This window comes from Protopterus annectens, chromosome 12.part0 (assembly GCF_019279795.1).
Source record: "Protopterus annectens isolate FY-2018-M chromosome 12.part0, PAN1.0, whole genome shotgun sequence".
Lineage (NCBI taxonomy): Eukaryota > Metazoa > Chordata > Ceratodontiformes > Protopteridae > Protopterus > Protopterus annectens.
In genome coordinates this window covers 1,466,715,178-1,466,742,288 of record NC_056746.1, presented here as the reverse complement: position 1 = coordinate 1,466,742,288, position 27,111 = coordinate 1,466,715,178, and the positions used below count along the sequence as shown (strand labels likewise).

The window sequence follows — 27,111 nt, the reverse complement described above, 5'->3', positions numbered from 1 at the left end:
ACATGGATGAAAGATGAGACCTATCCTACTTTAGCTTTTCCAAAAGCCTATAGCATACATTTATGACTCCAGCTCAAGTGAACTGGAACTGACAATGAAATATGTCTTAAAGCATATATAAATAATGCCATATTATTTATTTGCTATACTTAAAACATTTCAGTGTTTTCCAGTACCTTATTATTGTTGTTGTTTTTTTTTTTTTTTTTTGTGGTTTGTTAAATTAAATCATGATTTATACTTATTCATCCAAAGTAACAACATTTTCATTTAATTTACAGGTCCAGCTCATTCACTATAATCACGAATTATATACAAATGTGTCAGAAGCTGCAAGAAGTCCAAATGGTTTGGCAGTAGTATCCATATTCATTAAAGTAAGTACATGACATCATTTATATAGAAATGATTTTGTTTACCACAAAAGTACTACTAGATGAACCTGGGATGAACAAGTCTGAAAACAGACTCTGTGGAAATAAAATGCAAAAATGAAGTTATCATTGTAATATTGTAATTTATGTTTGTCCATTCTTTGATGTTTGCTGTTAAAAGACTATTCAAAACCATATCCGTGTTCATATTGCAGCTGCAGTTAAAACCCTTCATCCCTAACATCCACTCTATTCTCCAGCATCCAGTGATCTGAGGATTTAGTGCCTTAGTATTTCTGTTTCATTTATCAACTCTATCTCATTCATTTTTCTTTGGACGTGCATCATTCCAAAACTCATACTTATCCTTTGAGGAGAGGATACCTTTACCTAGTAGTATATTGATATATTTGTCAGGACTGAGATACTTTCTTCACGGATGGCAATTAGGTGTTAGAGTTACTTCTGCCTCAGTAAACTGTATTCATTACCTTATATTTTAATAAATATCCCCAGGCTTCTGCACTCTTCCTTAGCTGCCTTCCTCAGCCAGATAATAAACAATACAGTTCTCCATATGGATGCAGGAATGAAATCTCCAAACTATGTTCAACTGTTTAGAATTTTGGTATTTACATCTTTTGACACTATGCCAAGAAATTATATATTAATTTAAAATTGTTGCTATCTAATTATTAGGAAAATAGGGCATTATCATTACAAATAAATAATCTTTAATGTTTACATGATTATTAGGATGTTGACAAATTATTTAACACATAACGTAAATGAAAAATGCCAACCTATGTTCAATGTTTAGAAGAAATTAGGATTTTCCAATATAAACTGAAATATTCTTTGCAAAGGCAAGGCCACTTGCCTAGTAGAATTAACCGAGAAACAAAGGGCAAGCAAATAAGTAAATAAAGTCACACATTTATGTGGAACATATTAACAGACCACTTGTACCACTTATATATATCCCTGTTGAAATATTTCAGATCTAAATTTCAAGTCCACTGTATACTGCATTTAGTGCAAAATTGCTGATAAGGTGGCTATTGTTTGATAACTGCACAGTCAGATACCAGTATATTGGACTGAATGTATGTAGCGGGCTGCAAGTGAAATTGGCAGTGTTTTCAGTACCCTGTACCCAGGTGGTAAAATATACATGTTGATGGATTACTAGAAAAGGAAGAGGGTTAGGATTTTGTGGGGCATGTGGCTAATCAGGTGGATAGTTATAGTTTACATACAAAGTTTCTGTGTTGCATTGGAGACTGTTGTTCAATTAGCCTCACTTCAGTTCATTTGCATTGATGTGTTAAAGAACATGCCATCAAAGCTTGAAAGTTCTAGTAAATACTGTTCTGTTCAGCTCACAATAGTTATTTTTGGTAATGACAGTTCTCTGCAAATGACTAGCAGGAAGATGTCACCCTCAAAGATTTTCAAGAACATAAAAGAAAAAAAAAAAGAATTTGAACCTTCATTTGGAATATCCAATGAATTTCAATGTTTTTCCTCTGCAGGTACAGTTTGTCAATGCTGCTATTAAAATGGACTGAGTTATGCGATATGTTTCACATTGCGAAACTTATATGCATATTGCAGGGATCTGCAGCCCTTTTACAAAAAGGAAGTAATTAACTTCTTATACTTTCAAATGGAACTGGCAGAGAAGGAAGATTTAAAGTGTATTTATAAAATAATATGGACAAGGCTGTTATTGCTGTGTATATTAGTTTATTTATTTTTATTTTATTTTACATTTGTTGACCGGGCTAGTCTAGCTGGATATATTTCCATTTTCAGTAGAGGCCCGAGGAGAAAAGCTCCACAGAAGTAAAAAAATCTATACATACATAAAAATCAACATACATAACAATAAGACATTTAGAAATCAGATTAGTAAAAAACAGCAAAAATATTCAAAACTCTTCTAATAAGTTAGTATAACATGAATTAATTACTACCACACACAGAGAAATTCCAAATAACATCATACAGGAATAAAAATACTTGGAGATAAAGATACAAAGATAATAAGTAACAAAAGTGGAACAATAAGAGTGGGGTAGGGAATATAACGGGTTAGAGGCGAAAAAAGCAGGTTAAGATAGTTAACAGGGAAAGAAGCAGGGAGAGGATGAAAGGGGAGAAGAGAAAAAGCTTAGTGGAGAATAGAGTGAAACAAGAGTAAGAGAGATAGATTAAGATAAGAAGTAATAGTGGAAAGTTAATCAGGTTTACAACAGGAACAAAGCCAGTGATTTTGGAAGTGTTGTTTAATGTTTTGTTTGAAAAGAGACAGAGAGGAAATCATTGTTATGTTAGTAGGTAACAAATTCCATTTTGTACCTACAGAATTGGTGAATAGGGAGTTACCAGCAGTGTTATTAGATTTTATAGAAGTAGTCAAGAGTTTACTCGAAGAGCGGAGAGAGTTTAGATTGTTATAGGGGATTATGAGTTGGGAGAGTATAGGAGTGTTATTTGGTTGGTACAGTATTTTATGGGCCAGAATGAGTTGATGGATAGCAAGATAGTTTTGAATTTCAAGCCAGCCTAGTTGTTTCAGGTTAAGACAATGATGGGTTCTGTAGGGGTTACCAGTAGCGAAGCGAGCAATGCTATTGTAGCAGGTAGCTAATTTGTTAAGGTTGTTTTTCTTGAGGTTGGTAAAGATGGGTGAGGCATAAAGAAGAGTAGAAATAAGATGGGATTGAGCGATCCTAGTTCTAGTAGCTGGTGTAAGAAATGGTCTAATTCGATACAAGGATCCTATTTTTCTGTTGACTAGTTTTATAGAGTTGTTAATATGTTGGTCAAAAGAGAGATTATTATCAATGGTAATACCTAACAGTTTAGTTGTAGAGTCAGGTGAGATGAAAGTAGCACTGTTGGAGGAGATATTAAAGTTTAAGGGGGAGGTCCTGGAAGTGGGGGTAAAGAGAAGAAGTTTAGTTTTTTTAGCATTTAGTAAGAGGAGAGGACTGGAGAACCATGTTTCCACGGTATTAAAGACATTTTGGGTAAGAGAGATCAGTTCTGAAGTGGAAGATGCTGAGCAGATGAGTGTAGAATCATCAGCATATTGAATGCATGTAGCTTGAGGGATTATTGTTTGAAGATCATTAATGAAGAGGGAAAAGAGAAGTGGGCCAAGGATAGAGCCTTGAGGAACTCCGATAGAAACAGGCAAAAAAGAGGAAATGTGGTTATCCCATAGAACTGCTGTTTTCTATTTGTGAGATAGGAATTAAACCATGTAATGGCTGAAGAATCAAAAGAGAGAGATTCAAGAGTCTTAAGTAATAAAGTGTGGTTGACCATATCAAATGCTTTAGAGAGGTCAATGAAGAGGGCAGAAGAGAGTAAGTTGTTGTTACGGTTCTGATTAATAGTGTCTACAAAGGAAAGCAAGGCAGTAGTAGTACTGTGATGTGGTCTAAAACCATGTTGACAGTCTGCTATAATGTTGTGATGAGAGAGATATTGTACAAGTTGATGATGAATACATTTTTCCATAATTTTTGCCAAGGGTGAGAGGAGAGCAATAGGCCTATAGTTAGAATTGTCAGTGGAATTTCCACCTTTATGAAGTGGGATGATATGAGAGGCCTTCCAGATATCAGGGATGATTTCTTCTTTGATGGTCCTATTTATGAGAATAGATTTAGGATATGCGATGACCTTGGCAGCCTTTTGAAGAAATAGTGAAGGGAGCTTGTCAGCAGAGGGGGTGCAAGGTTTTAGTTTGAGAAGGAGTCTATAAATGTAAGATGTAGAGATAGGTTGTAGAGAGAATTTAAAGGAGGAGTTAGGTTACTTGGTAGGGAGAAGTTGTTGGCATTTAGCTGTTTAGCTAGAGCTTGTATAGTTTCAGTGAAGAAAGAGTTAAAAGCATCTGCAGTTTGTTGAGGGGAGTCAGGGTCAGCATTAATTGGGGAAGGTGTTTTAGAGGTTCCTGGGGAGAGGAGTTTATTGACTGAGGACCAGAAGAGTTTAGAATTATTAAGATGATTTTGCTGTAGTTCAAGGTAGAATTTCTTTTGGTCAGATATTACTGCCTTTTTAGTTAAATTTCTAAGCTGAAGGAAGTGTAGAAAGTCAGGGTTATTTCTGTGGGATCTCCATGAGGCCCAGACTTTATTTCTAGTAAGAATAAGTTTTTTTGTCTCATGGAAGAGCCAAGGGGCTGAATTAGATTTCATTCTAATACTACGTTCAGGAGCATATTTATCAAGAATGGATAAAAAAGTTGTATTAAAGTAGATTACTGCATTTTCAAGAGGAAGCATTTTTAAGGGGTTCCAGTTACATAACCCAAGTTCAGTCTGAAACAGGTCGGGATTAAAATTTTTGATGGTGCGTACTTTTCTTGTAATGTGGGGGATAGTACAATCAGTCTTTTCCCTAGTTATGAAAGTTAAAGAGTGATCACTAACATCATCAGGCAGGGTTCCTGTTCTGTAGTTATGTTCAACTCTGTTTATAAGTATCCAGTCTAGAATGCTTTCTCTATTACTATGTTTATTTAGCCTAGTAGTTGAAGTAATAGTTTGGGTAAAACTATGAAGGTTGATATGAGATGAAGGGTTTTCAGCATTAATGCTATTCCAGTCTATGTTAAGGTCGCCTAGCATAATGGTTTCTTGAGGATAAGTAGCCGATACCCAACTGAGATAATTCTCAAGGATAGGTATGTTGTTACCAGGAGGCAGGTACATGCAGATGATATAAAGGGATTTTTTGGAATTTAATTGAAGTTTAGCAATGATGACTTCTATCTTGTTATCTTGAGTTGGAGAGTCTGGAAGGGTAGTGATATTCAGATGATTCTTAAAAAGAATAGCAACACCACCACCTTTGCAGTTGGGACGGTCGAGTCTTACTATATTATAGCCCTGGGGAATAATTTCAGTGTCTTTAGTAGTAGGTTTTAGCCAGGTTTCTGAGAGGCAGAGAATATCAAATGATTGAGTATGAAGGAGGGCATGCAGGTATGGTACTTTGTTGTTTATGCTTTGGATATTAAGATGGCCTATTAAGAAGGTGTTATTAAGTTTAGGTATAGACACTAGGGGAGAAGGGAAAGTAGGACCAGGGTTAAGGTGGATGTCTCCATCTAGGAGGGAGGGATTAGTAGGTTTGTTTAAGAGGTTAATCCTTATAAGGGTTTGTATTTTAGTTTTGTTCTCAGAATGCACTACATAGTTGAGGTGTGAGAGTCTATGGAATTTAGGTAAATGATAATTAGGGGTAGAAGAAATATTTGGGTATGGGATAAGTGGAAGGAGAAATGTTGTTGTGTGTTTGCTAGGGTGGCAGTGTTGGACATAAAATGGTTTTTCATAGTAGGACAGGAGGTACATTGAGCATAGGGTGGAAAGAAGTAGAAGTGAGAATAAGAGCTGGGTAGTCTGGTAGGAAGCCATAGTAAGAGGAGTAGGAGTATAATAGACAGATATGAGAAAATATGAGTGGAGAAAGTAGAGAGGGATATACTACTGAAGAGGTTAGAATTAGAACCAGGAGAGGCAAAGAGGGGACAGGAGTAAAACAGAAAGAGGAGTTAAATAAGGGGAAGTTAAAATGGGAGGGGGAAGTGAAAGGAAATAAGAAAGGAGAGTATAGAAATGAGTGGGAGTGTAAGGTGGAGAAAGGGTATTGGGTTGGGGGTGGAAGGAGAAGGATTGGAGGGCTAGGATAGGGGGTGTGTCCAGAGAGCTATAAGATAAGGACCCCTGGGGGTGGGTGGGAATTGGGGGTAGGGAGGGGAGCGGAGTGTTGTTAATTGACCAGTATAGGGGACTCATCCAAGGAGGACCCATTGCAGCCACAGTTGATGTGGCCATGTAAAGGTACTCAACATCTAAGTTAATATGAGGAGTTGATTTTAAGGGTATTTATATTCTATATGGTTTAAATTCTTCTAGTACAGTCTTCAGACATATTAGAAAATGTTATATTATCTAATTGGTTTTGATGAATTCCTGGTGGAATTTCCACATGAAGATTGCAGAGGCTATCTAATTAGGTTTAAGTCCTTTCACTTCCACATCCATACTTACAACATACAGATGATTTACATATTTCTGTTCCATAACAATGTAAATTCCTTTTACTATATCTGCTTTTTATTGTATACATTTACATATTTTGCAGAATGTTGGACATGCCTTTATCTCATTTATTGTCACTCCTATCATAAGCCTGAATTTCAGCTGCATAAACATTTCTTTCTTGCAATCATCTAAGTTACAGTATATTATCATAGCTTTTTCTTACCATTACTTCTACAACTCAGTCCCTCTTTACACATTTTATCTTGTCTACACAATGTTTCACATTTGCTACTGTTAACTGTGTGCCAACAATTTCACTTCCTAACAGCTGCTATAAATATCATATGTGCTGCTAACACCTTGCCTATTGTTTCAGCATCTCTTATACAACATTTTTTCTATTAGAGAATAATTAATCTCACAAAATGTGCAGTCTTTACAGCTGTTTATCATGTCAGTAAGATACACATTTGTTGTTTTCACCGGACTTTATGCTGCTCTTAACAAATGTATAATAAATGACAAATTCTTTTTGTGCTGAAAATAATTATTTTTTCACCAGATGTTACTATATTATCTGTGTCCTCTTCAGGAAAAGTTAAAAACCTTTATGCTTCTTCTCAAGCAACATTCAGAAATGTAAAACATTGGACCATTTCAACTTTGTTTGCTAATCTCCTTGCACTGACAGACAAATTAAATTTCTAGATCCAGTGGCTCCAGCTTTCTGCCAAATTCCATAGCAATAAAGGCATTCTTGGTTGATGGTGTTGAGTCCCATTTCCACTGAAAAGTATTTTCCTGTAATTCTAAACAGGGCAGTATTGACAACAGAAATAGCTCTTTGTTCTGTATATGTATTTCTTCAGTTCAGCCATATATTTACCATTTGAAAACTCTGCAATGTTGAGATGCTTAATAAATAATATGCAAAGACAGAAGATGTGGTCTAATTTTGGTGATAGTTCTATTCCTGTTGAGCTCTCTGGAAGCAGGAACATACTAGATGACTTACTAATCACTGCGTATAGCTCAGTGCCTTCACCATGAATGATGCCGAGATGTTAAGGACAAAATATTGATTTCAATAATTGGATAAGGTACTGTATCATTTGAGGGGGATCCAGTATATGTCAGCATGGGATGAACTGCTAAAAAGCCCTACGTGCTTTGACAAGGACGTCTTTCACATCTCATTCCAGGACTTTCATATTCTGAATAAAATCTTTTCTGCCTCCATAGTGCCCTTTTTAACAGAGTCCAGTTAATGGATCTTTCATTCAAAAGACATAGCAATTGCAACTGTTCAACCTAAGGTATGGGGTACAGTACTTGTGATGTCACTTCACAATGGAGGCCCCAGCATAAACCCTGGGAACTTCAGACCTATCAGCCTAAAGAGCCTGAACTGCAAGGACATGGAATGAGTCATAACAAGCCTGATAACCTACAATATAAAAAAAATATTACAAGACTTTACTCCAAAAAGTCTGTCTTTTTTAAGGGTAGCGTCTAGCTAATAAATCTGGTGAATTTTTTTGATAGGGTAACATAAGCCATGGACAGTGTTCATACTGTCCATACAGAATACCTTGACCTTGCCACGACATTTGCTATGATACCACATGCCAGCATTATCAATAAACTAAATGTACTCCAAATTGATTGTAGTTAGATTGTTAGTTAATTGGCTGAGAAACTGTAAGGGTGGCAAATTCATCCTCAGCGAGCATGAAGGTAACCAGTACGATACCACAGGGATTAATGCTGGGAACTCTGCTATTCAGCATTCACTTCTTTGATCCTCAAATCAAAAATGAGGAACTCTAGTTAACGAAGTCTAAAAGTTAGTGTTAACTAGGAGTTATACTTAAACCCCCTTCTGATAAACAGAAATTGCAAAGTGAACTTACACATGTTAATAGCTGGTGCGCTGAAATGGGATAAATCTAAGTGGGAAAAAGCACAATATTGTTGAAACTGGTAAACCAACCCTTCTTCTAACTTATAGTATAGAAAATATTCCACTCTAAAATGAAAATGATGTGACAGACCTTGGAACATGAAGAGATATCTCTCTCTCCTTTGCTCATCATATTGCAGAAGTGGTCAGGAAATCCTTCTGTCTGGCACAGATTATCACAAAGGATATTTCCTCTAGATTCAAAGAAGTCCTTACCCCTCTATTTTCTGTGTTGTGCTCCATAATGTACACAAAACACATCACCCCCTTTTGGGATGCATCTTACTTAAATGTATGAAGCAGTTAGAGACCCCACCCCAAAGATCGCTGACAAATAAGATCATGGGTCTAAAGGACCTGAGCTACCTTGAGAGACTGAAAGCCTTTTCTCTGTATTCAGTGTCCTATAGACTCCTTAATGGTGGTCTATGCTTTACCCTTTAGGTCATTAGGGATGTGATAGTCCAAAACATATTATTTCTTCACAAATCATATATTCCAGTAAACACTAGAACCAGAGATTTTAACCTGTTTCAGAAACAAGCAAACAAAAATCACAGTGGACAGACAGTTTTGGCTCACAATGACTACCCTTGCCTGGAACAAACTTCCTCTCCAGGATAAGCAATGTGACATACTATCTCTTTTTAAGAAGAAATTAGTAAATTGTATAGATACTCATAAATTCACCACTAGTATAAGTCCTGTAAAAGGAGATTAAGTCTAAGAGTGGGTACCAGAAATATGTAAATGGCCACATGGCCTAGATGCCCTGCACATCCACATTCACATCCCACCCCACCCCCCAGTAAGGAAACATCCATAAAAAACTTCTCCAAGGCCAACTTCATGCTAATTAAGGCAGAAGTGACAAACTTCATGACACCCATGCAGACGGGAACTGAAGGTTCGACTGCCGAATCCTACACTAAAACACTGTAGGAGCACATCCACTCATGCATGAATCGTGTCATCCCATATAGAACCAAGATGCTCTCCTCCAAAAAAAGGAAGCCAATCTGGTGGTCCCCTGTCATAAAGAAACTATACAACAGAAGGAAGAAACTGTTGCAGAAAAGAGGAAAATCCCAGGATGCAAAAAACTCCCTTACCAGCCTCAGTAAGAAGCTGAGATCCCTCATAAAATCCTCCAGAGCTAGTTATGAAAATAAAATTGCCAAAGATTCCAAAGACAACCACAAGGCATTCTATAGCTATGTTAGGAATCTAAATGGCAATGCTCAGATCTGCTTTGAGCTACAACAGAATGACATTAAATATATTGATCCCAAGGACATTGCCAATATCCTGGCAGATCGATTCAGTGCCAACTTCACCCCCCCTCTCACCCCCTAAAGGGCCCTTCTTAATACTGAAAGATTGCCAAATTCCGGTAATCACGGCAACACAGGTAAAACCACACTCTCCAAAGCTAAGAATACAGCATACATGGGACCAGATGACATCCTGGGTTGTGTACTACATGAACTACAAAATGAACTGGCACCTCTCCTAAGTGTCATGTTTAATCATAGTCTCACCTCAGGCTTCATGCCCACTGAGTGGCACAAACCTACAGTTATCCCACACCACAAGGGGGGATCCACCATGGATCCTGGGAACTACCGTCCCATCAGTCTAATGAGCCTGATCTGCAAGGCCATGGAGCGTATTATTATGGAACTTATAAACAAAGACATTGGTAACCTTCAAGCACTGGACCCCACCCAGTTTGGGTTTGTGAAAGGCAAATCGTGTCTCCTGAACCTGATTGAGTTCTTCGAATCAATCTCCAGAGCCATGGACGCAGGTAAGGTGGTCCACACAGCCTATCTGGACCTTGCCAAGGCCTTCAACACCATCCTCCACTCTGGAATCATAGATAAACTTACTAAGCTGGGCATAAATCCCTAGATCACTCGATGGGTTGCCAACTGGCTTACTGACAGAACCCACACTGTAAAAGTAGCCAACTCCAAATCCAACTCCAGACAAGTGACAAGTGGAGTACCTCAGGGTTCAGTCCTGGGACCACTCCTGTTTGGCATCTACTTCTGTGAAGTACAAGCCAACACTAAAGGACTCTGGCTAACAAAGTTTGCAGATGACTGCAAACTGGTAGCCATTATTGAATCCCCATATTATGTGGATATTCTACAAAAGGGCCTTACAGAAACAGATGCTTAGTGTCAGAGCCATGGGCTCAAGCTCAATGCCAAGAAGTGTATAGTTATCCCCTTTTGGAAAAAACATGTACCCATGAATTATCACATAGGTGGCAGTGCACTAAACGCCGAATGTGTGATAAGAGACTTAGGAATACAGGTGGACAGTGGTCTCACCTTCGATAACCACATCACCACAACAGTCAGGAAATCCTTCTGTGTGGCACACCTCATCAGTAAGGGCTTTTCATCCAGAAAAAAGGAGGTCATTGTCCCACTGTACTCATCCCTCATTAGACCCATCATAGAGTACAATGCCCCATTTGATATGTACCTTTCAAGACATCTGCAACAACTGGAAGGGCCGCAGAAACACCTCACTAAAAGAAATACAGGCCTAAAGCAGATGCCCTATGCTGACCAACTAAAAAAACTCTAGCTATACTCTGTCACATATCAAATACTCGGAGGCGATCTCTGCTTAACATACAAGGCCATGTCAAATCCAGAGCTGTTGGATATGCTACACTTAACGAAATCCCAATCCATCAGAGCCACATGCTCCAGGAATCTAAACCCTATCATCACAATGAACAAAACATGGTGGAGGAATAGGTTCCTGACCCAGAGACTCCTCATACTCTGGAATAGACTGCCCATACATGTCAAGCAAAATGCCTCCTTGGCCCTCTTCAAAAGGAACCTTGATGACTGGATGGGAGATAGGAAATTTACCCTGGGGATCACGTCAGTCGTCCTGCTAGACAGGGGTCCAAGGAAGTAAATATTGTGGGAAGAAATAGCCAGGGAATTGTTATGGTTAGGCATGTATAGGCCATAGGGCCAATAGCCTTGTACCAACCTATGAACCTATGAAACTATGAACATTCTAGGAATTTTTCTACTACATGTGTAGTAGTTACACTCTCCATTTCTGCAGGTATTAACGTTCAGTATAGAGGATTGACTTCACACAGATACAATGTATTACATGTATGGGCTTTGTTTAGGATACTGCTTTGGGATTTACATGTAAAAATCTCTGGTTCCTTCCACTTAAATGTACTCATGTAACTCATATATCCATCCATGGTATAACACTCTGATCGGTTTGTAGCATATGTTCCCATAGTCAATACTTCTTTAGCTAAATGTGTGCAGAGATAATGAACTCATATGTGAGATTTTGTATGTTAATCGTGTATCTGTCTGGTATGAGCATGTTTTTACCTCTGCAATTCACTTGGTACTTCATGCTGCATTCATGCATTAATATGTCTGTTCACATTTTCCTCAAGCTAACTTTTTTGTTAATTTCTCTGTCTATTAGCACTCCTCAGTAGAGAGTGTGAAAGTGAATTAGACTAACTAGGAGGATAGCTAGAAGGAAGGATGGAGTTTGGGTCTGGAAGTTAGGGTTACAAGCTATTAACATGGTTCTTCCAGTAGTCCAGGTTTGACACCCTCAGCCTGTATTTGCCTACTGTTAACTCTGATCAAGTGTGTTAACCACACAGTGTTTCTGTCCTGAGTCTTACAAAAATCCATGGTGACCAGTTTTTACCTGAGTAAAATATAAATGTAAAATGCAGATTATAGCAAAGGAGCTGAAGAAGACATGCCAAAAGGAGGTTCTGGTTCAGCTAATCTATGGTGTAAATAAGTTGTCATACTTGACTAAAAATCATAGTTTATGACATAAAAAATGTAAGTATATGAAAGAGTTTGAATCACTACTACTATGTGCCCTTCTATAGGAGGTACCTTGGAAACTGTGATGGGAAGAAACTTGGAGAATAGGTGCAGTGAGTTCATCATGTACAGTTCTGACTGGGAAGACAAAAGCTGCAATGTTGCTACATATAAAGAATATTTCATGGAGTGGACCTATAAGGAGCCTGATGCATGCTTAACTGTCCAGAGCAAACATCATTAGCAGTAAATGATATAAAGCAGCAACTGTATGTATTCATCACCATCTGTCTGTTTAAAACATAGAACTGATTTTAGCATAGGACCTTATTTTTACATTAGAGTTTGCTGAGGATTTTGTTTCATCACATCAGTCTAAGCACAATCCTTCCTGGTGAAAAAAATTGAAGGAAGAGATTAAATGCCTTATGGATGTCCTGTCATAGAATAGAATGCATTCATAACTAATTTTTATCCTGGCGTAACTAGAATAAATATGACATGAGTATAATATGGCAGACATTTGGGTATGTGCAGATGTGCCACTCATGATGTTATCTTATCTTAGACCAGTCACAGAGGTTTGGATGAAGTGCATCTCCACTGACAGCAAACATCTGATGTAACTCAAGCTGTGGACAACAACAAGGTTTACATCATGGATCTGGGCCCATCCCAGTGCCACCAGTTTGTAAAACTAGTTAGTTAAGAGTTACCACATCAAGTGCTGTGTCCTTTGGTGGTTTGATTTTACACTGTGGTGGTAACAAGCATACATCTGGATTTGAAGACCTCAGTCTTTTCCTTTGCCACATACATGATGGCAAAGTCATTTACCAATTGATATGTCTTGATAAGGATTCGACACACATACATATCATCTGTGATTTAGTTACAGTGGTGTTGTTGATCATCCTGTATGGTGCAGAAACAACAGTCAGTTGTATCAATGAGCATCATGGAGAAGGGGATGTCACTCTGCACTTCTATGCCACAATCCTACATCACACTCTGCACTTGTACACCACAATCCTTCATCACACTCTGCACTTGTATACCACCATCCTACATCACGCTCTGCACTTGTATGCCACAATCCTACATTACACTTTGCACTTGTTCACCACAATCTTACATCACACTCTGCACTTGTACACCACAATCCTACATCACACTCTGCACTTGTACACCACAATCCTACATCACACTCTGCACTTGTACACCACAATCCTACATTATACTCTACACTTGTATACTACAATCTTATTTCACACTATACACGTGTACACCACAATCCTACATCACACTCTGCACTTGTACACCACACTCCTACATCACACTCTGCACTTGTACACCACAATCCTACATCACACTCTGCACTTGTACACCACAATCCTACATTATACTCTACACTTGTATACTACAATCTTATTTCACACTATACACGTGTACACCACAATCCTACATCACACTCTGCACTTGTACACCACACTCCTACATCACACTCTGCACTTGTACACCACACTCCTACATCACACTCTGCACTTGTACACCACACTCCTACATCACACTCTGCACTTGTACACCACAATCCTATATCACACTCTGCACTTGTACACCACAATCCTACATCACACTCTGCACTTGTACACACTACATCACACTCTGCATTTGTAACCATAATCCTACATTATACTCTACACTTGTATACTACAATCTTATTTCACACTATACACTTGTATGCCACAATCCTACATCACACTCTGCACTTGTACACCACACTCCTACATCACACTCTGCACTTGTACACCACACTCCTACATCACACTCTGCACTTGTACACCACACTCCTACATCACACTCTGCACTTGTACACCACAATCCTACATCACACTCTGCACTTGTACACCACAATCCTACATCACACTCTGCACTTGTACACACTACATCACACTCTGCATTTGTAACCATAATCCTACATCACACTCTGCACTTGTACACCACAATCCTACATCACACTCTGCACTTGTACACCACAATCCTACATCACACTCTGCACTTGTACACCACAATCCTACATCACACTCTGCACTTGTACACCACAATCCTACATCACACTCTGCACTTGTACACCACAATCCTACATCACACTCTGCACTTGTACACCACAATCCTACATTATACGCTACACTTGCATACTACAATCTTATTTCACACTCTGCACTTGTATGCCACAATCCTACATCATGCTCTGCACTTGTACACCACACTCCTATATCACACTCTGCACTTGTACACCACACTCCTACATCACGCTCTGCACTTGTACACCACACTCCTACATCACACTCTGCACTTGTACACCACAGTCCTACATCACACTCTGCACTTGTGCACCACAATCCTGCATCATGCTCTTTACATTTCATCATACACCTGTTCTGCTACATGGCAACGTACTTGCAGAAGTTGGTTGCATGTCCATACTAAACAACTGCAAGTGTGTGATGTTGTACCACTTATTGGGATGGAGAACATTTGTGTCAGTGTGAGATTCAATGACAGCTCTTAATTTGCAATCATCTGCATATTTAGCCAGCCAGAGACCACTGGCCTTGACATTGACTTCTGAGAAGTAAATGCCAAAAAGGAGTGGTCCAAGGACTGATCCCTGAGGGACTCCAGTTGTGACTGGCCTCTTTGTAGAGGTGACTCCCCAATTCTAACTTCCTGGGTCCTGTCTGTGAGCCAGTTGGCTATCCACCGGGTGACATACGGGTTTCTACCTAACCTCTTGAGTTTGTTAACAATGCCCGAGTGGGATATTGTGTCAAATGCCTTGGGCAAGTCAAGGTAGGCAGTGTGAATGATTTTGCCCTCATCCATTGCTTTGATGACCTTTTCAAAGAAGTCCACCAGGATGAGTAGGCATGATCTGCCCTTGACGAAACCAAACTGGGTTGGGTCCTGTGTCTGGAGGAAAAGTATATCTCAATTGATCACCTCCATGATTATTCTTTCCATGGCTTTACATATAAGACTAGTGAAACTTATGGGTCTATACATTTCAGGGTCTGTAGATGGCCCACCTTTGTGCAGAGGGATGACTGTTGCCTTTCTTCATTCATGAGGCATGAAGCATGTTTGGAGGCTACAGTTAAATAGTAATTTTAGGGGCCCTTATAGGTCATGTTTCATGCTATTTAGAAGGCAGCCTGGGATACTGTCTGGGCCAATTGATGCAGTATCCTTGCTCTTAGAGAAAGCATTAAGGACCAGTTCCCTAGTGATAGTAGGGGCAGTTATATTTGATGATATTTCCTGAGAGAAGGTTTAGGGGGAGAGAGGAGTAAGTTCGAGCTGAATTTATCAGCCAGAAGGTTTGCTATATCTTCTGACTCAGTATAGCTGGCTCCATATACAATAACATCTGCAGACAATTGTGTTTTGCCTTTGAGGTTGTGGACATAGCTAAAAAATGCTTTGTGGTTGTCCTTGGCCTGGGAGCCCAAACTTATCTGAAATTTGGCTTTGGCAGAGTTTATTTGTCCTCTGAGTTGTTTGTTTTGTTTGATGAGTGTGCTGTTATCCTGCTGGGTGCTGCACTTCCTAATTTTTGCCATGATTTTCTTCCTCCTGTTATACGGCTGATTGATTTTGTGATTCCACCAGCATGGCTTGTTTTTCGAGTTAGTTCTGTACTTCTTCCTAGTGGGGTACAGCTGCCTCTATACAGCTATTAACATGCTTGTACAGGGTTTCTGTGAACAGTTCTGCATATGCAGAAGTGTTCTCAAGTTTTATAGAGGCTTGAAATTTTGCCAGGTACTCACTTAATAGCAAGAGGTTAGCCTTAGAATAGTTCCTAAATATTCCCGGTTTAGCTGGGGGTCCAGGTTTTGTTTTTACTTCAAAGGAGACTATTTTGTGGTCTGACCTTACCAGAGAAGGCATTACATTAGGGGTGTGCAGCACTCTCCCATATTAGTGAGGAACAGATCCAGTACGCTTGAATCCCTGGTTGGTGTAGTGACTATCTGGTCCAGAGAGGTTGTGCTTACAAAATCCAGGAATCTCTGTGCATGTATGTTTGATGTCATATATGATTCCCAGTTAATAGTGGGGTAATTAAAGTCACCCTTGAATATGGTATTGGGTTGGATGGTTAGTGTTTCTAATAAGTTTAAATACATGGTATGGGTTTCCTGGGTCACAGAGGAGGACCTATAGCTTGCAAGGGAGTGGTATTGGATTTTACCTATGGTGATTTAAACATGGAAAAGCTTAAGTGCATTGCTGTTTGACTACCCTTGAAGTATATTTATTTTTAGTGGAAATAGAAACACCTCCACCTTTAGTCCCTGCCTGTGAAGTAGCTGGTCTAAATGTGTGGAAGGCATTATAACCTTGCACTGTTGGTGTGCTGTCCGCGACTTTAAACCACATCTCAGGGAACACACAGACATCTGCATTCCTATTCTTAGGATTGTTTTTTTTTTTTTTTTTTTTTTTAAGCTCCTAGCATTGAGCAGTAATTTCTTTAGATTTTCTTGGTTTTCATTTGCTATGTCGGAAGTACTTTCAGTTTGGAATTACCTAAAAAAGGCATTATCGGGGAAGACAATGTTTTAGCTAATATTTGAAAGCCTAGAGGAGAGAAGAGCAGACCATCTCTAGCAAAGTAGCGTGGTCTGTTGACCACCTCCTTCCGTGATGACAAGTATTGGGGTCTATATTAGAACACTGAATGTTCTAAATAGTGAATGCTCACATGATCGAAAATGCAAGACCTCCAAGTTGTTTTTTTTTTTTTTATCGCAGTCCAGTGAAGATCAGAATGTTTATCCTTTCCTCACTGTAGTCCGATCTCGGAGTTGGAATATATATTTAGCGGGGGGTGTGGGGGATGCAACCCCCCACAATAAAGTTTTTGAGGTCCTGCATTTTCACTCATGTGAGCGTTCGCTATTTAGAACATTCAATGTTCTAATATAGACCCCAAATATTGCACCCCCTTAGAATGACACCAGAAACTAAGCCAGTTATTAAAGTCAGTCTTCTTTTGTTTCTACTGTGGCATCATCCTTGGAAAGGGTAAAATGCTGCTTAATGCTAGGCTCATACCAGCCTGAGACACATGTTCCAAGAGCTCTATGATGTCTGTCTTCATATAATCTAGGGAGGTACATATCAGGTCATTTACTCCCACATGGACTATGATTGAGTCATATTGGTAATTGTGGTCCAATGACCTGAGTGCATGAATAATGTGTCAGATCTTCGCCCCTGATAAGCAACTGACCATAACTTTCTCCTTACTCAGCCTGGTGAGAAGGACAACAGTGTGTCTCATGATGGAGTCTCCAATGACTAGAATGTTGGATTGTGTGGTGACTTGCCTTATGAGCTTAGAGGTAGAGGCTCCATGAGATGTAGCTCTATGTGTTGATGTGGGTGTTGTTTTGAAAAAGTGCGTTTAGGGCTGCTGAGTGTATTTCTTATGTGTTCTTTGTCTAGGAGGTGTTTGTAGTTTATTAAGGTTACATGTAAGTGCCTCAGTAAGGAAGGTTACATTTAAGTGCCTCAGTATATGTAGGCCTATATGTCCGCTTTGAATTGTGTGTGATGGGTGCAGCATGTGAACTTCTGACAACCTTATTGACATTAGGAGCACTTTTATGTGAGAGCTTTGCCTCCAGTGATGTTGTGTAAATACATCTGTCACATACAATATCAGTTTGTTTGAAAATTAACTGGTCGCCAGTAAACATGAGGCAATTTATACATTGCCTCAGAAAGCCCATATCCACCAAGCTGGTAACCGAGACAGTAGGAAAGTTCATATCCATGGCAACAGACCCTTTTTTATTGATTAGAGTAGACTATTGGAGTGAGAATATCAATCACTGTCAGGAGTATCCAGTTTGCAACTATGTGGACAGTGCTTGTCACTGCAAACTAGTTGTCCTGTGTGCAACTAAATAGTGGAAAAAATTCAATTGTGTTTTTACAGGAAAAATGTCAATCAAGGTGTCTGAGTCTGTACAGATCACTGCCAAACATTTAAGAGGTAACTAATACGTAGACCCTTGAAATTTAAGGATGAAGTATTTAGGCAGATATTCTGAAGTGAGAAACAAATCAAGCTGTACTTACTGAAAATAAAGAATTATCTTGTCAAGAATGATGAAAAGAGGGGAGTCACATGAATGGCTACTGCCTGGCTACTACTAATGCTGGTCTCAACACAACTTCACTCTGTTTGGATACAATGCTCCTTTGCTTGCTCTCTCACCAGCAGCAAAATGTTAACACCAATCCCAAGAAGAGAAGCAGGCCACAGCGTGTTTAATGATCCACAGTCTTATCCCAGGAGATGCAAGGGTCTGTAGGCTTGTAGCCTTTTTCTGGTAGATGCCTCAAATAACAACCAGACCAATCAGGTATGTTAAGCACAGACACTCACCCTCCAACCAGAAACAGTCAGGAATCAATGCACTCTGCTCCTACTCTCACCAGGAGAAGAATATAAACACAGATTCCAAGCTGTCACCTATGAAGTAGTTATTAGGCTTTCTGGTGATCAGCAGTCCCCAGGAAATAATGTCCCTGTGCTCCTTCTCTCACCTGGAAAAAACAGAAACACTAATCCCATGATGACTACTGAGAGGCAATTGTTCATAATTAGCTATTCAAGCATCAAAACAACTTTTACACACTCCTTATGTCTGAAAATGCATGCATTCACATGTGCATTATATTTATTTAATACATGCACTATTATCTAGCAAGATTTGTAATTGTTTTTATAGATAGTTCTCAGTTTTGCCAGGGTCTTTCTGGTTTATTCCTGTATGCATTTGTTACAAGTCCTTTTTGCTTTTTAGTTTGTATCTTATTTGAGACTTCACATAATGTAAAGAGCATCAGGATTTTCATAAACCTGTTTCATAGCGTAGCTGGACTGTCCTCATATGCGTTAGTGATGAGCGCAAAGGTGAAATATATCATTTCTGCTTATACATGAGTCCGGCTTATTGATATGAATGCATTATTAAAGATCTGTAGGTCAAGGTACATTCAAAATCCAGCATAATTGTATGTCTTTGAGTAACTCCCATGATGCCTTCATGCCTTCACTTAGAGTTATTTTTTTATTTTATTATTATTATTATTGTTATTATTATTATTATTAACACATCATACTCTGTTTTGCCAGAGTCTTTGTCGTTTGGTTCTATATGCATTTACAGGGGACTTTCTGCTTTAGGTATTTTATATTAAGCAGATTAGTGTACATATGCACATGCATGCCTGTATATACATACACAAGAATTATAGTTGTCTGTATAATGGAAAGCTTAAACCAGGGCTACAAAATACAGGGAAATTAATAAGTAATATGTCACAGATTTTTGCAATTTAAACATCTGAAATGCAGCCTTGAAAAAATTAAGCATAAAAGTATTTTCTAGTGGAAGCAGGCTTCCGCATAAAAATTCACAGCAGCTAAGAAAAAATTAATGAGAAGATATGCACTCTGTGTAGACCAAAAAAAAGCTTTTGATCAGGTTAGCTTAACATTTTTATTCAAAGTTCTAAATGAACAAAAATTCAAGGGGAGGTTATTTCATGGGCCACCGTAAAAATGCTACAGCCTGATAATATATTAATGGGACAGCCATGAACTATAAAAAAGGAATTGTGGAATACACCAGGGTGCCCAAGAAGTCTAGCATTTCTTTTGTCTGCTTCATGTATAATTTATTAGTAAGTACTGCAAACAACAAAGATGCAAGAGCGTTTAGAGTAAAGACCTTAAGTGAACTGAAGTGAATATTATATGTAGATGCCATCATAGCATTTGCAACTCTTTCTAAACAAAATGTGTTTTTCTTTTTCAATTGAAGCATGAATTAAAATTAAGTAAGATAAATTACATTTAATTAAATATTAAAATCTTGACATAGCAGGACTAAAAAGATAAGAAATATGGTTGCTATAGGTTAATATAATATGAAATGTATGACTTAAGAAAGCATGAATGATAAAAGCAAAAATCAACAATATACAAATGGTGAGGGATAACAAAGAAGCTTCATGCTTCCTGTATTTATACTAATGATATATGATATGCATCTTCTGTTAGAATGAATAAAATCTATAGAAGATAGCTTTTTCTCGTATTGCATGAGGTTGGAGGTTGAAGGTTTATCTGTATAACAAAACATATTTATGTTTTATTTGTGATTATATAATAATGGGCTGTTGTTATTCAAAAACAAGCATGCTGATTGGACAGCCCAAACAGTGTACCATGGTAAATTGAGCATATACCAATAGAAGAAAGTCTGGCCACTAAAATACCATTGAGGGACCACATTTTTCTATTGGAATATGCTAAAGAGGGCCAGTGCAAAAATGGTGAAAAATCAGGTACCCCCCCCCCCAAAAAAAAAGAAAGAAAACAGAAATGCAGAAATGTACCTTTCACGTGTCTGGATCATCACACAATGTCCAGATTTGCTCCTTATAGTTTTAATCTTGTTTTTTTTATATAAAACAACAATGAAGATTCTTTTTTCTCTATTGCCTCTCTTCAACAGAACTGATGTACTGTGCAAGTGTGGGAACATAACTCGCACACGCATACACATCAGGAAACATGGAAGAACAGGAAACAGTGCAAAGGAATGCTATGGCAGCATTATACAAAGACTTATTTTAAAAAAGTTAAGTAAATTCTTTCTTAAATAATGCCATTGTATCATAGCAACAACCTACTTATTGGTGTGGGTATATCAGGATTTTCCTATGGATAGTTTTGTTTAATAACTGGGGCTTTGCCATCATGAACAAATGATCAAACCATGGCAACTATGGGTAAATCCTGATATACCCACGCCCACATGTTGGTTATTGCTTAATAAATACAGCAGTATTGTTAATATACTATACTCTGAAGTATTAAATGTAATAGGTCTAACCAATATGAATGGTAATTGATAAAAGTAAGCATGCTGCAAGTATGAAGCATGGGATATTATTAAATATCTCTGCCATTTTTCAGGAAAACTCAACGAAACTGAACAATTAAAAAGGCATTAATGTGACAGAAAATTAATGAGAAATGTATCAGTGATAAGCAGTAGTAGCTTTTTTTTCAGTAGAAAGAATAGAAGTGAGCATTTGGGTGGGTTCTGACCCTTCATTTCATGATCTCTTGGAAACTTTGTTAAGTATAATTGTTTGTTTTGAATGTGGAACTTTCTGAATGAGGAATCACATTTTCCTGTATTTTGCTCATTAGTGGGAAGGGAAAGTACAGTTGTGTAAAATCTTACTATAACAGTAGACGGGCTTCTCTTCACTGTTGCAGTATTCATTACATTAGAGATCCCCTGCCAAGGGTGGCCAGATGTCTGGTCAATATATCAAATCCTTGAGATTGCTTTAAGGTATACCTTACATCACACATATGCTCCTTGTGTAGTGTAAGGTAAAAAGGTGATGTCTGGATGTACTATCCTCAGAAGTGTGAGCCCCACTAGGAACACCAATCCAAGGAAAAGAAAAAAGGTAACCAGAACACCCAGATGGCAAATGGACTGAGGGGAAGAGGGACGGAGTGAAGACTGCAACAGTGAAGACAAGGACATCTACCGTTATGGTAAGATTTTACACAACTGTACAATGTCCTTCCATTTCACTGTTGCAGTATTCACAATAGGGAGAGTGCAAAAGCTCAGGAAGAAGACAGGGAGGAGAAAGGACCAGCAGAGCCCTCTAGGAAGCCATGAAGGATGGCCTAGCAAAACCAGCTGTAGCTCTGGAGATACCATCCAACTTGTAGTGCTTGGTAACAGTATGCACAAAAGTCCAGGTTGCTGCCTCAAGAACAGAATTAGAATCTAAACCTTTAAACAAGCACTAGAAGAAGTCACAGCTCTAGCAGAATGAGCCTTAATAGATGGAAGGCTCTTTCCATGAAAGGAATAACAAAAAAGAAATAGCTTTAGAGACCCAGGAATAAATAGTTTGCTTGGATGCAGCCAATCCTAAGGACCTAGTATGAAAGAAAACAAAGAGCTGACCAGATTTCCTAATAGCCTTAGTCTTATCCAAATAATATCTGAGTTGTCTATGCACATCCGACATGTGCATCACCTTCTCATTGGCAGATTGTGGAGAAGGGAAAAAAGTAGGCAAATGAATAGACCAATTAAGGGACAACTCGTTTATCACCTTCCGCATAAAAGAAGGATTAGTAAGCAAGGACACTCTGTCCTTATTAAACACTAGAAAAGGAAGACAAGCCATAAGGGCATGAAGCTCAGACACCTGTCTGACAGAAGTAAGAGCCAACAAAAGAGTCTTCCAAGAGCAATGTTGCAAGGAAGCTGAAGCTGCAGGTTCATAAGGAGAATGAGTCAATTTTTCCGAAACAATATTAAGATCCCAGGGAGGAGGAACAGGCTTCCTGGGAGGCCTAATGTGAAGGATGCCTTTAAGGAATTGTTTAGTTTCAAATCTAGAAGCTGATGAAGGAGATAAAGGCAAACAAGCAGAGACTGCTGATAAGTGAGCCTTAACAGAAGAATAAGCCTACCCAGCATTGAGCAATTCACACAGATAAGAGAGAAGCAAAGGAACAGAGGACCTGGGACTCTGGCAAAACTAGAGGAGTTTGTCTGTTCAAAGCGGAGGCAAAAAGATCTACTTGATGAGTACCCCACTGCTGGACAATGTCCAGAAACACATCCCTGTGAAGTATCCATTCATGGGATTGAGTTAAGGTCGTGCTCAGAGTGTCTGCCACAGTGTTTTGATCTGAAGGAATGTAAACTGCTTGAAGAGTCACTTAACACTGGATAGCAAGATATCACACTAAGATTGCCTAATGGCAAATAAGATAAGATCTTGTTCCCCCCTTGTTTGTTTATATACCACATCACTATGGCATTGTCTGTAAATACCTTGAGAGGTCCTTGGCAGAAGAGGATGAAAAGCCTGCTGGGCCAGCAGAAGAGTCTCATCTCTTTGACATTGATGTGCTGTTTCTGTTAAAGAGGCAACCACACCCCCTGCACCTTTAGGGAGCCAAAAGCTGTTCCCCATTCCAGGTCTGAAGTATCTTTGAACAGTTCCTGAGAGGAAAGAGGGGGCTGAAAGGGAACACTGGATTTAAAGACAACTGCTGGATCCAACACTGAAGTTCCTTCTTGAGACAAGGTAAAAGAGGAACTACAAATTCTAGGGGATGCACATGTTGAAGCCAAACTGACTTCAGAAAGAAGTGCAACATTCTCATGTGGAGTTTGGTCAGAGGGAGCATAGGGATGGTGAATGCCATGAACCCCAGAGCTCTCAGAAATTCCCTGGCCCTGATAGAGGCCAGAGGAAGAAGAGTTTAAAGAAGGAAATGAGTGTTAAGGCCTTGGGAGGAGGCAGTGGTGCGAACTTAGGCCCAGTCTGTATCCTACACCCCAGAAAAACGTGCTCTTGGAAGGAGTCAGAAAAGACTTTTTGACGTTTATTGTGAACCCCAGGATTTGCAGAAGAGAAATAACAAAGTGGAAATTTTGCAACAGGATCTCTGCAGATGATGCCTGAAAAAGAAGGTCATACAAGTAAGGAAATACTTGAATCCCCTGAATCCTACAAAAAGCAATCTGAGGAGCAAGGCATTTGGTGAATACCCTCGGGGCAGTAGAAAGGCCAAAGAGCAAAGCAGATAATTGAAAATGCCAGGAAGCAACAGAGAAATGTAAAATGCATGAGGAAGCAAAAAAAGAAACAAAGTCTGAAGGGGTAACATTTGAAAGGAGAGCACCTTCAGAAAAGTGTTTAGATGAGAGAGGTCTAGAATTGGTCTCCCAAGTATCCTCTTTTCTGGGTACTAGAAACATCCTGGAGTAAACCCTCCTCCTCCTTTGGGGCATAGACATCTTTTGAATAGGTCCGAACCACCACTGAAAAGAAGAAAAGTTGCTCCTGAGGGGACTGAGTAATAGCCATAAAAGGGGAAGGGATTTCCAAACCATGATATACTGCTGGTGAATAATGGACAGGGCCCAGGGATCCTGAGTAATTTGTAGCCAAACAGGAGGCGAGAGAGAAAGGTGAAGAGAAAGAGGAAAGTGTCTGAGAAGAATTGGATCATCAGACAGCACTTGGATTATCTGGAAAAGGTGATTTCTGAGGCACAGAAGTCTGAGAAACCTTAGCAGGATGAGCCCGCTTGCCACTCTTTTTATCCTTAAAAGGAGGGCAGGATTGCCTGAAAACAAAGTCTGGCTTATTGGGATAGCTTCTCTGAAATTTAGGCACACGAGAAATAAACACGTTTAAGTTCCTGTAAAGCCTTGCCATTATCCTGAATGGACTTAAACATAGCAACAGCAGCTTCACTAAATGAATGTTTATTATCAAGAGGAGCATCCATCAACTTAACCTTAATATCATCAGGCAAAGGTTGAAGCTGAAGCCAAGGATACCTTTTAATTCCTGATCCAAAAGTAGCAGCCTTAGAGGAAGCATCTGCTGCATCATAACTACACTTGATGGAATGATGAGCCACATGGGAGAAAGCCCCTAACAGGGAAAGGGCAGAAGATTTACCCATAGATTCTGGAAGATCACAAATAACCTGACAGTTCTGGGATAGGAAAGCCAACAAATACCTGGGCATATAGGTCTGATAATTAACAGCCCTAGAAGCTATGGTAGCAGAGGTATAAACCTTCATGCTTAACCTTTCCATGGCCCTACTGTCATTATCAGAAGGCAGTAACTTGTGAGACATAAGCAATTGAGAGGGCTTGTCAGACACTACAGACACCGAAGGACACTTTTACAAACATTTACAGTCCTCAGGCACCCTATAGAATCTATAAGGTTTCTTGGGAGCAGGGGGCTTAGAGTCTGGAGCCTTAAAAGCATTAGAAAATGCATCCAACAGGGCAGCCAAAACAGGAGACATAGAGGAAGGTTTAGGATAATCCACCTGCAGCAACTCATAATATCTTTTATGAATCACAGAAACCTGAACACAATCCCATTTAAAGAACTTCAACATCCTGGAGATCGTGTCCCCAAAAGAAATCTCTTCAAAGGGAGTATCAGAAATGGTAGATTCCTCTTCCTCTGATCCACAGTCCAAAGGAGAGGGAATCTGAGAAGAGTAAGAAAAGGATTAATTGACCAAATCCAGCTCATCTTCAGAGGAATGCTGTTCGCTGGGTCTTTTTAGGAAAGTAGATGATCAAGGGGGAGCTGGAACAGAAACTCTCTGAGGAGGTGTCAATGTCATCAAAGCACTAAACAAGCCCTGAGTGTAGGCCTGCCATTCACTCTGTGGAGCCTTAGGAGCAGGAGTAATATGTTTAGTTTTTTGTTTTTTCTTCAATCGAATGTTGCCTTATAAAATTTGGAAGGCTCTGACCCAGGATGACATTCAATAATGGTCATAGGGACTTCTTCTCTGACTAATATTTGAGAAACACCTCTATACCCCTCAGAGATAATCAGCCGTGGTTCACCCTGAATGTCCAAAATGGATGTTTGCAATGCCTCCTCAGATGTGCTTAAAGTCAGATCCCTGTCAGCCTCCAAACCAGTTATGGCAGAGGAATCCAGTGATAAAGCCGGATGAACCACCAGGCATTCACTCACTTTGAGAGAGATGTAAACAAAGGCTGAACAGCAGAAGATTCCGGGCTATGCTTCTTGGCCTTCTTTTTCACTGACAGCTGTCCCTCAGAGCAGAAAGTTCCCTCCATCGTGTCTTTTACAAGAAGGCTAAGATACTGATTTTTTAAGGTAAAGCACCAAAGAAGAGAGTCTACTATGAAGGGTTTTAGGCACAAAGGCCTGACAGATGGAACAGGAAGTATGGTCATGCATGGTGCCATGGCAAAACATACACTGTTCATGGCAGTCTTTATGTGGAATCTGTCTCTCACACTGGCACTTACCCTTCTTGTATGACATAAAACCCCACAAGCAACAATAAAAGAAAGATAAGTAAAAAAGAACCCCTACGAGGCATTTATCTGCAATGGCTTGGTGAACTAGCAAAAGAATGTGCACTCAGACCAACAATCAAGAGATAGCATTCAGACTGGAGCAAAGAAGTTCTAAGGATGATACATTTGGATATCACCTTTAGCCCCTATCCTACACAAGGACCATATGTCTGACATATGGCATAATTTAAAGCAACCTACAATCTTTGGTATACTGGCAGGTGCCAGGCAGCCCTTGGTATGGGATCCTTAATACTGCAACAGTGAAATGGAAGGACATCTTGACCCACTAGAAGCCAGTGTTTGCTGTTTTCCTCACTAATTATTTACTTTCTCAGTATGGAATATGCTTGGTATGACTTGTGGCTGAAATTGTATGAGGTGATCAAACAGTCGAGTGCTTGTGAGTGAACACAAAATAAACCATCAAGTCATAAAAATGACACCATGATTAAAAAAATTAAAATTTGGCCAGTGTGTATCTACAAAATAAGAAAAGTCTGTTATTTAGCCCATCTACCAGTCAAGTGTGATACCAGATCTGTGGTGCTGAGGGAATCTCAGATTATAAACCAGCTAAAGTGAAATCAGCAGCTCTGATGCTATGAGAGCCATAGCATATCGGAGTGAGTGACAAACATTAGCTTGACTGTACTCAATGGAAAGGACGATGTTTCACTTGTCTGCTCACTGTCACTGTTAAAATATTAAGGGCCAGGGATATGAGCTTCGCATTGCCAAGCCTGTGGTAGTACCCTTTTTAGAGCAAGTGTGGTAGCATGCTTGTACATAGAGATGATATAACATGGCCCACAG

The 27,111-nt window shown here is 39.3% G+C and overlaps 1 protein-coding gene across 1 annotated transcript in view; it reads left to right on the top strand.

Annotated features, from left to right (window-relative positions):
• LOC122816299 (carbonic anhydrase-related protein 10-like) overlaps positions 1–27,111 on the top strand; it is a 1,153,091-nt gene that overhangs the window by 984,958 nt on the left and 141,022 nt on the right. Inside the window, exon 3 of the mRNA XM_044089030.1 lies at positions 282–377. Coding sequence (XP_043944965.1) covers positions 282–377 — 96 coding nt within the window. The remainder of the gene's footprint in view (positions 1–281; positions 378–27,111) is intronic.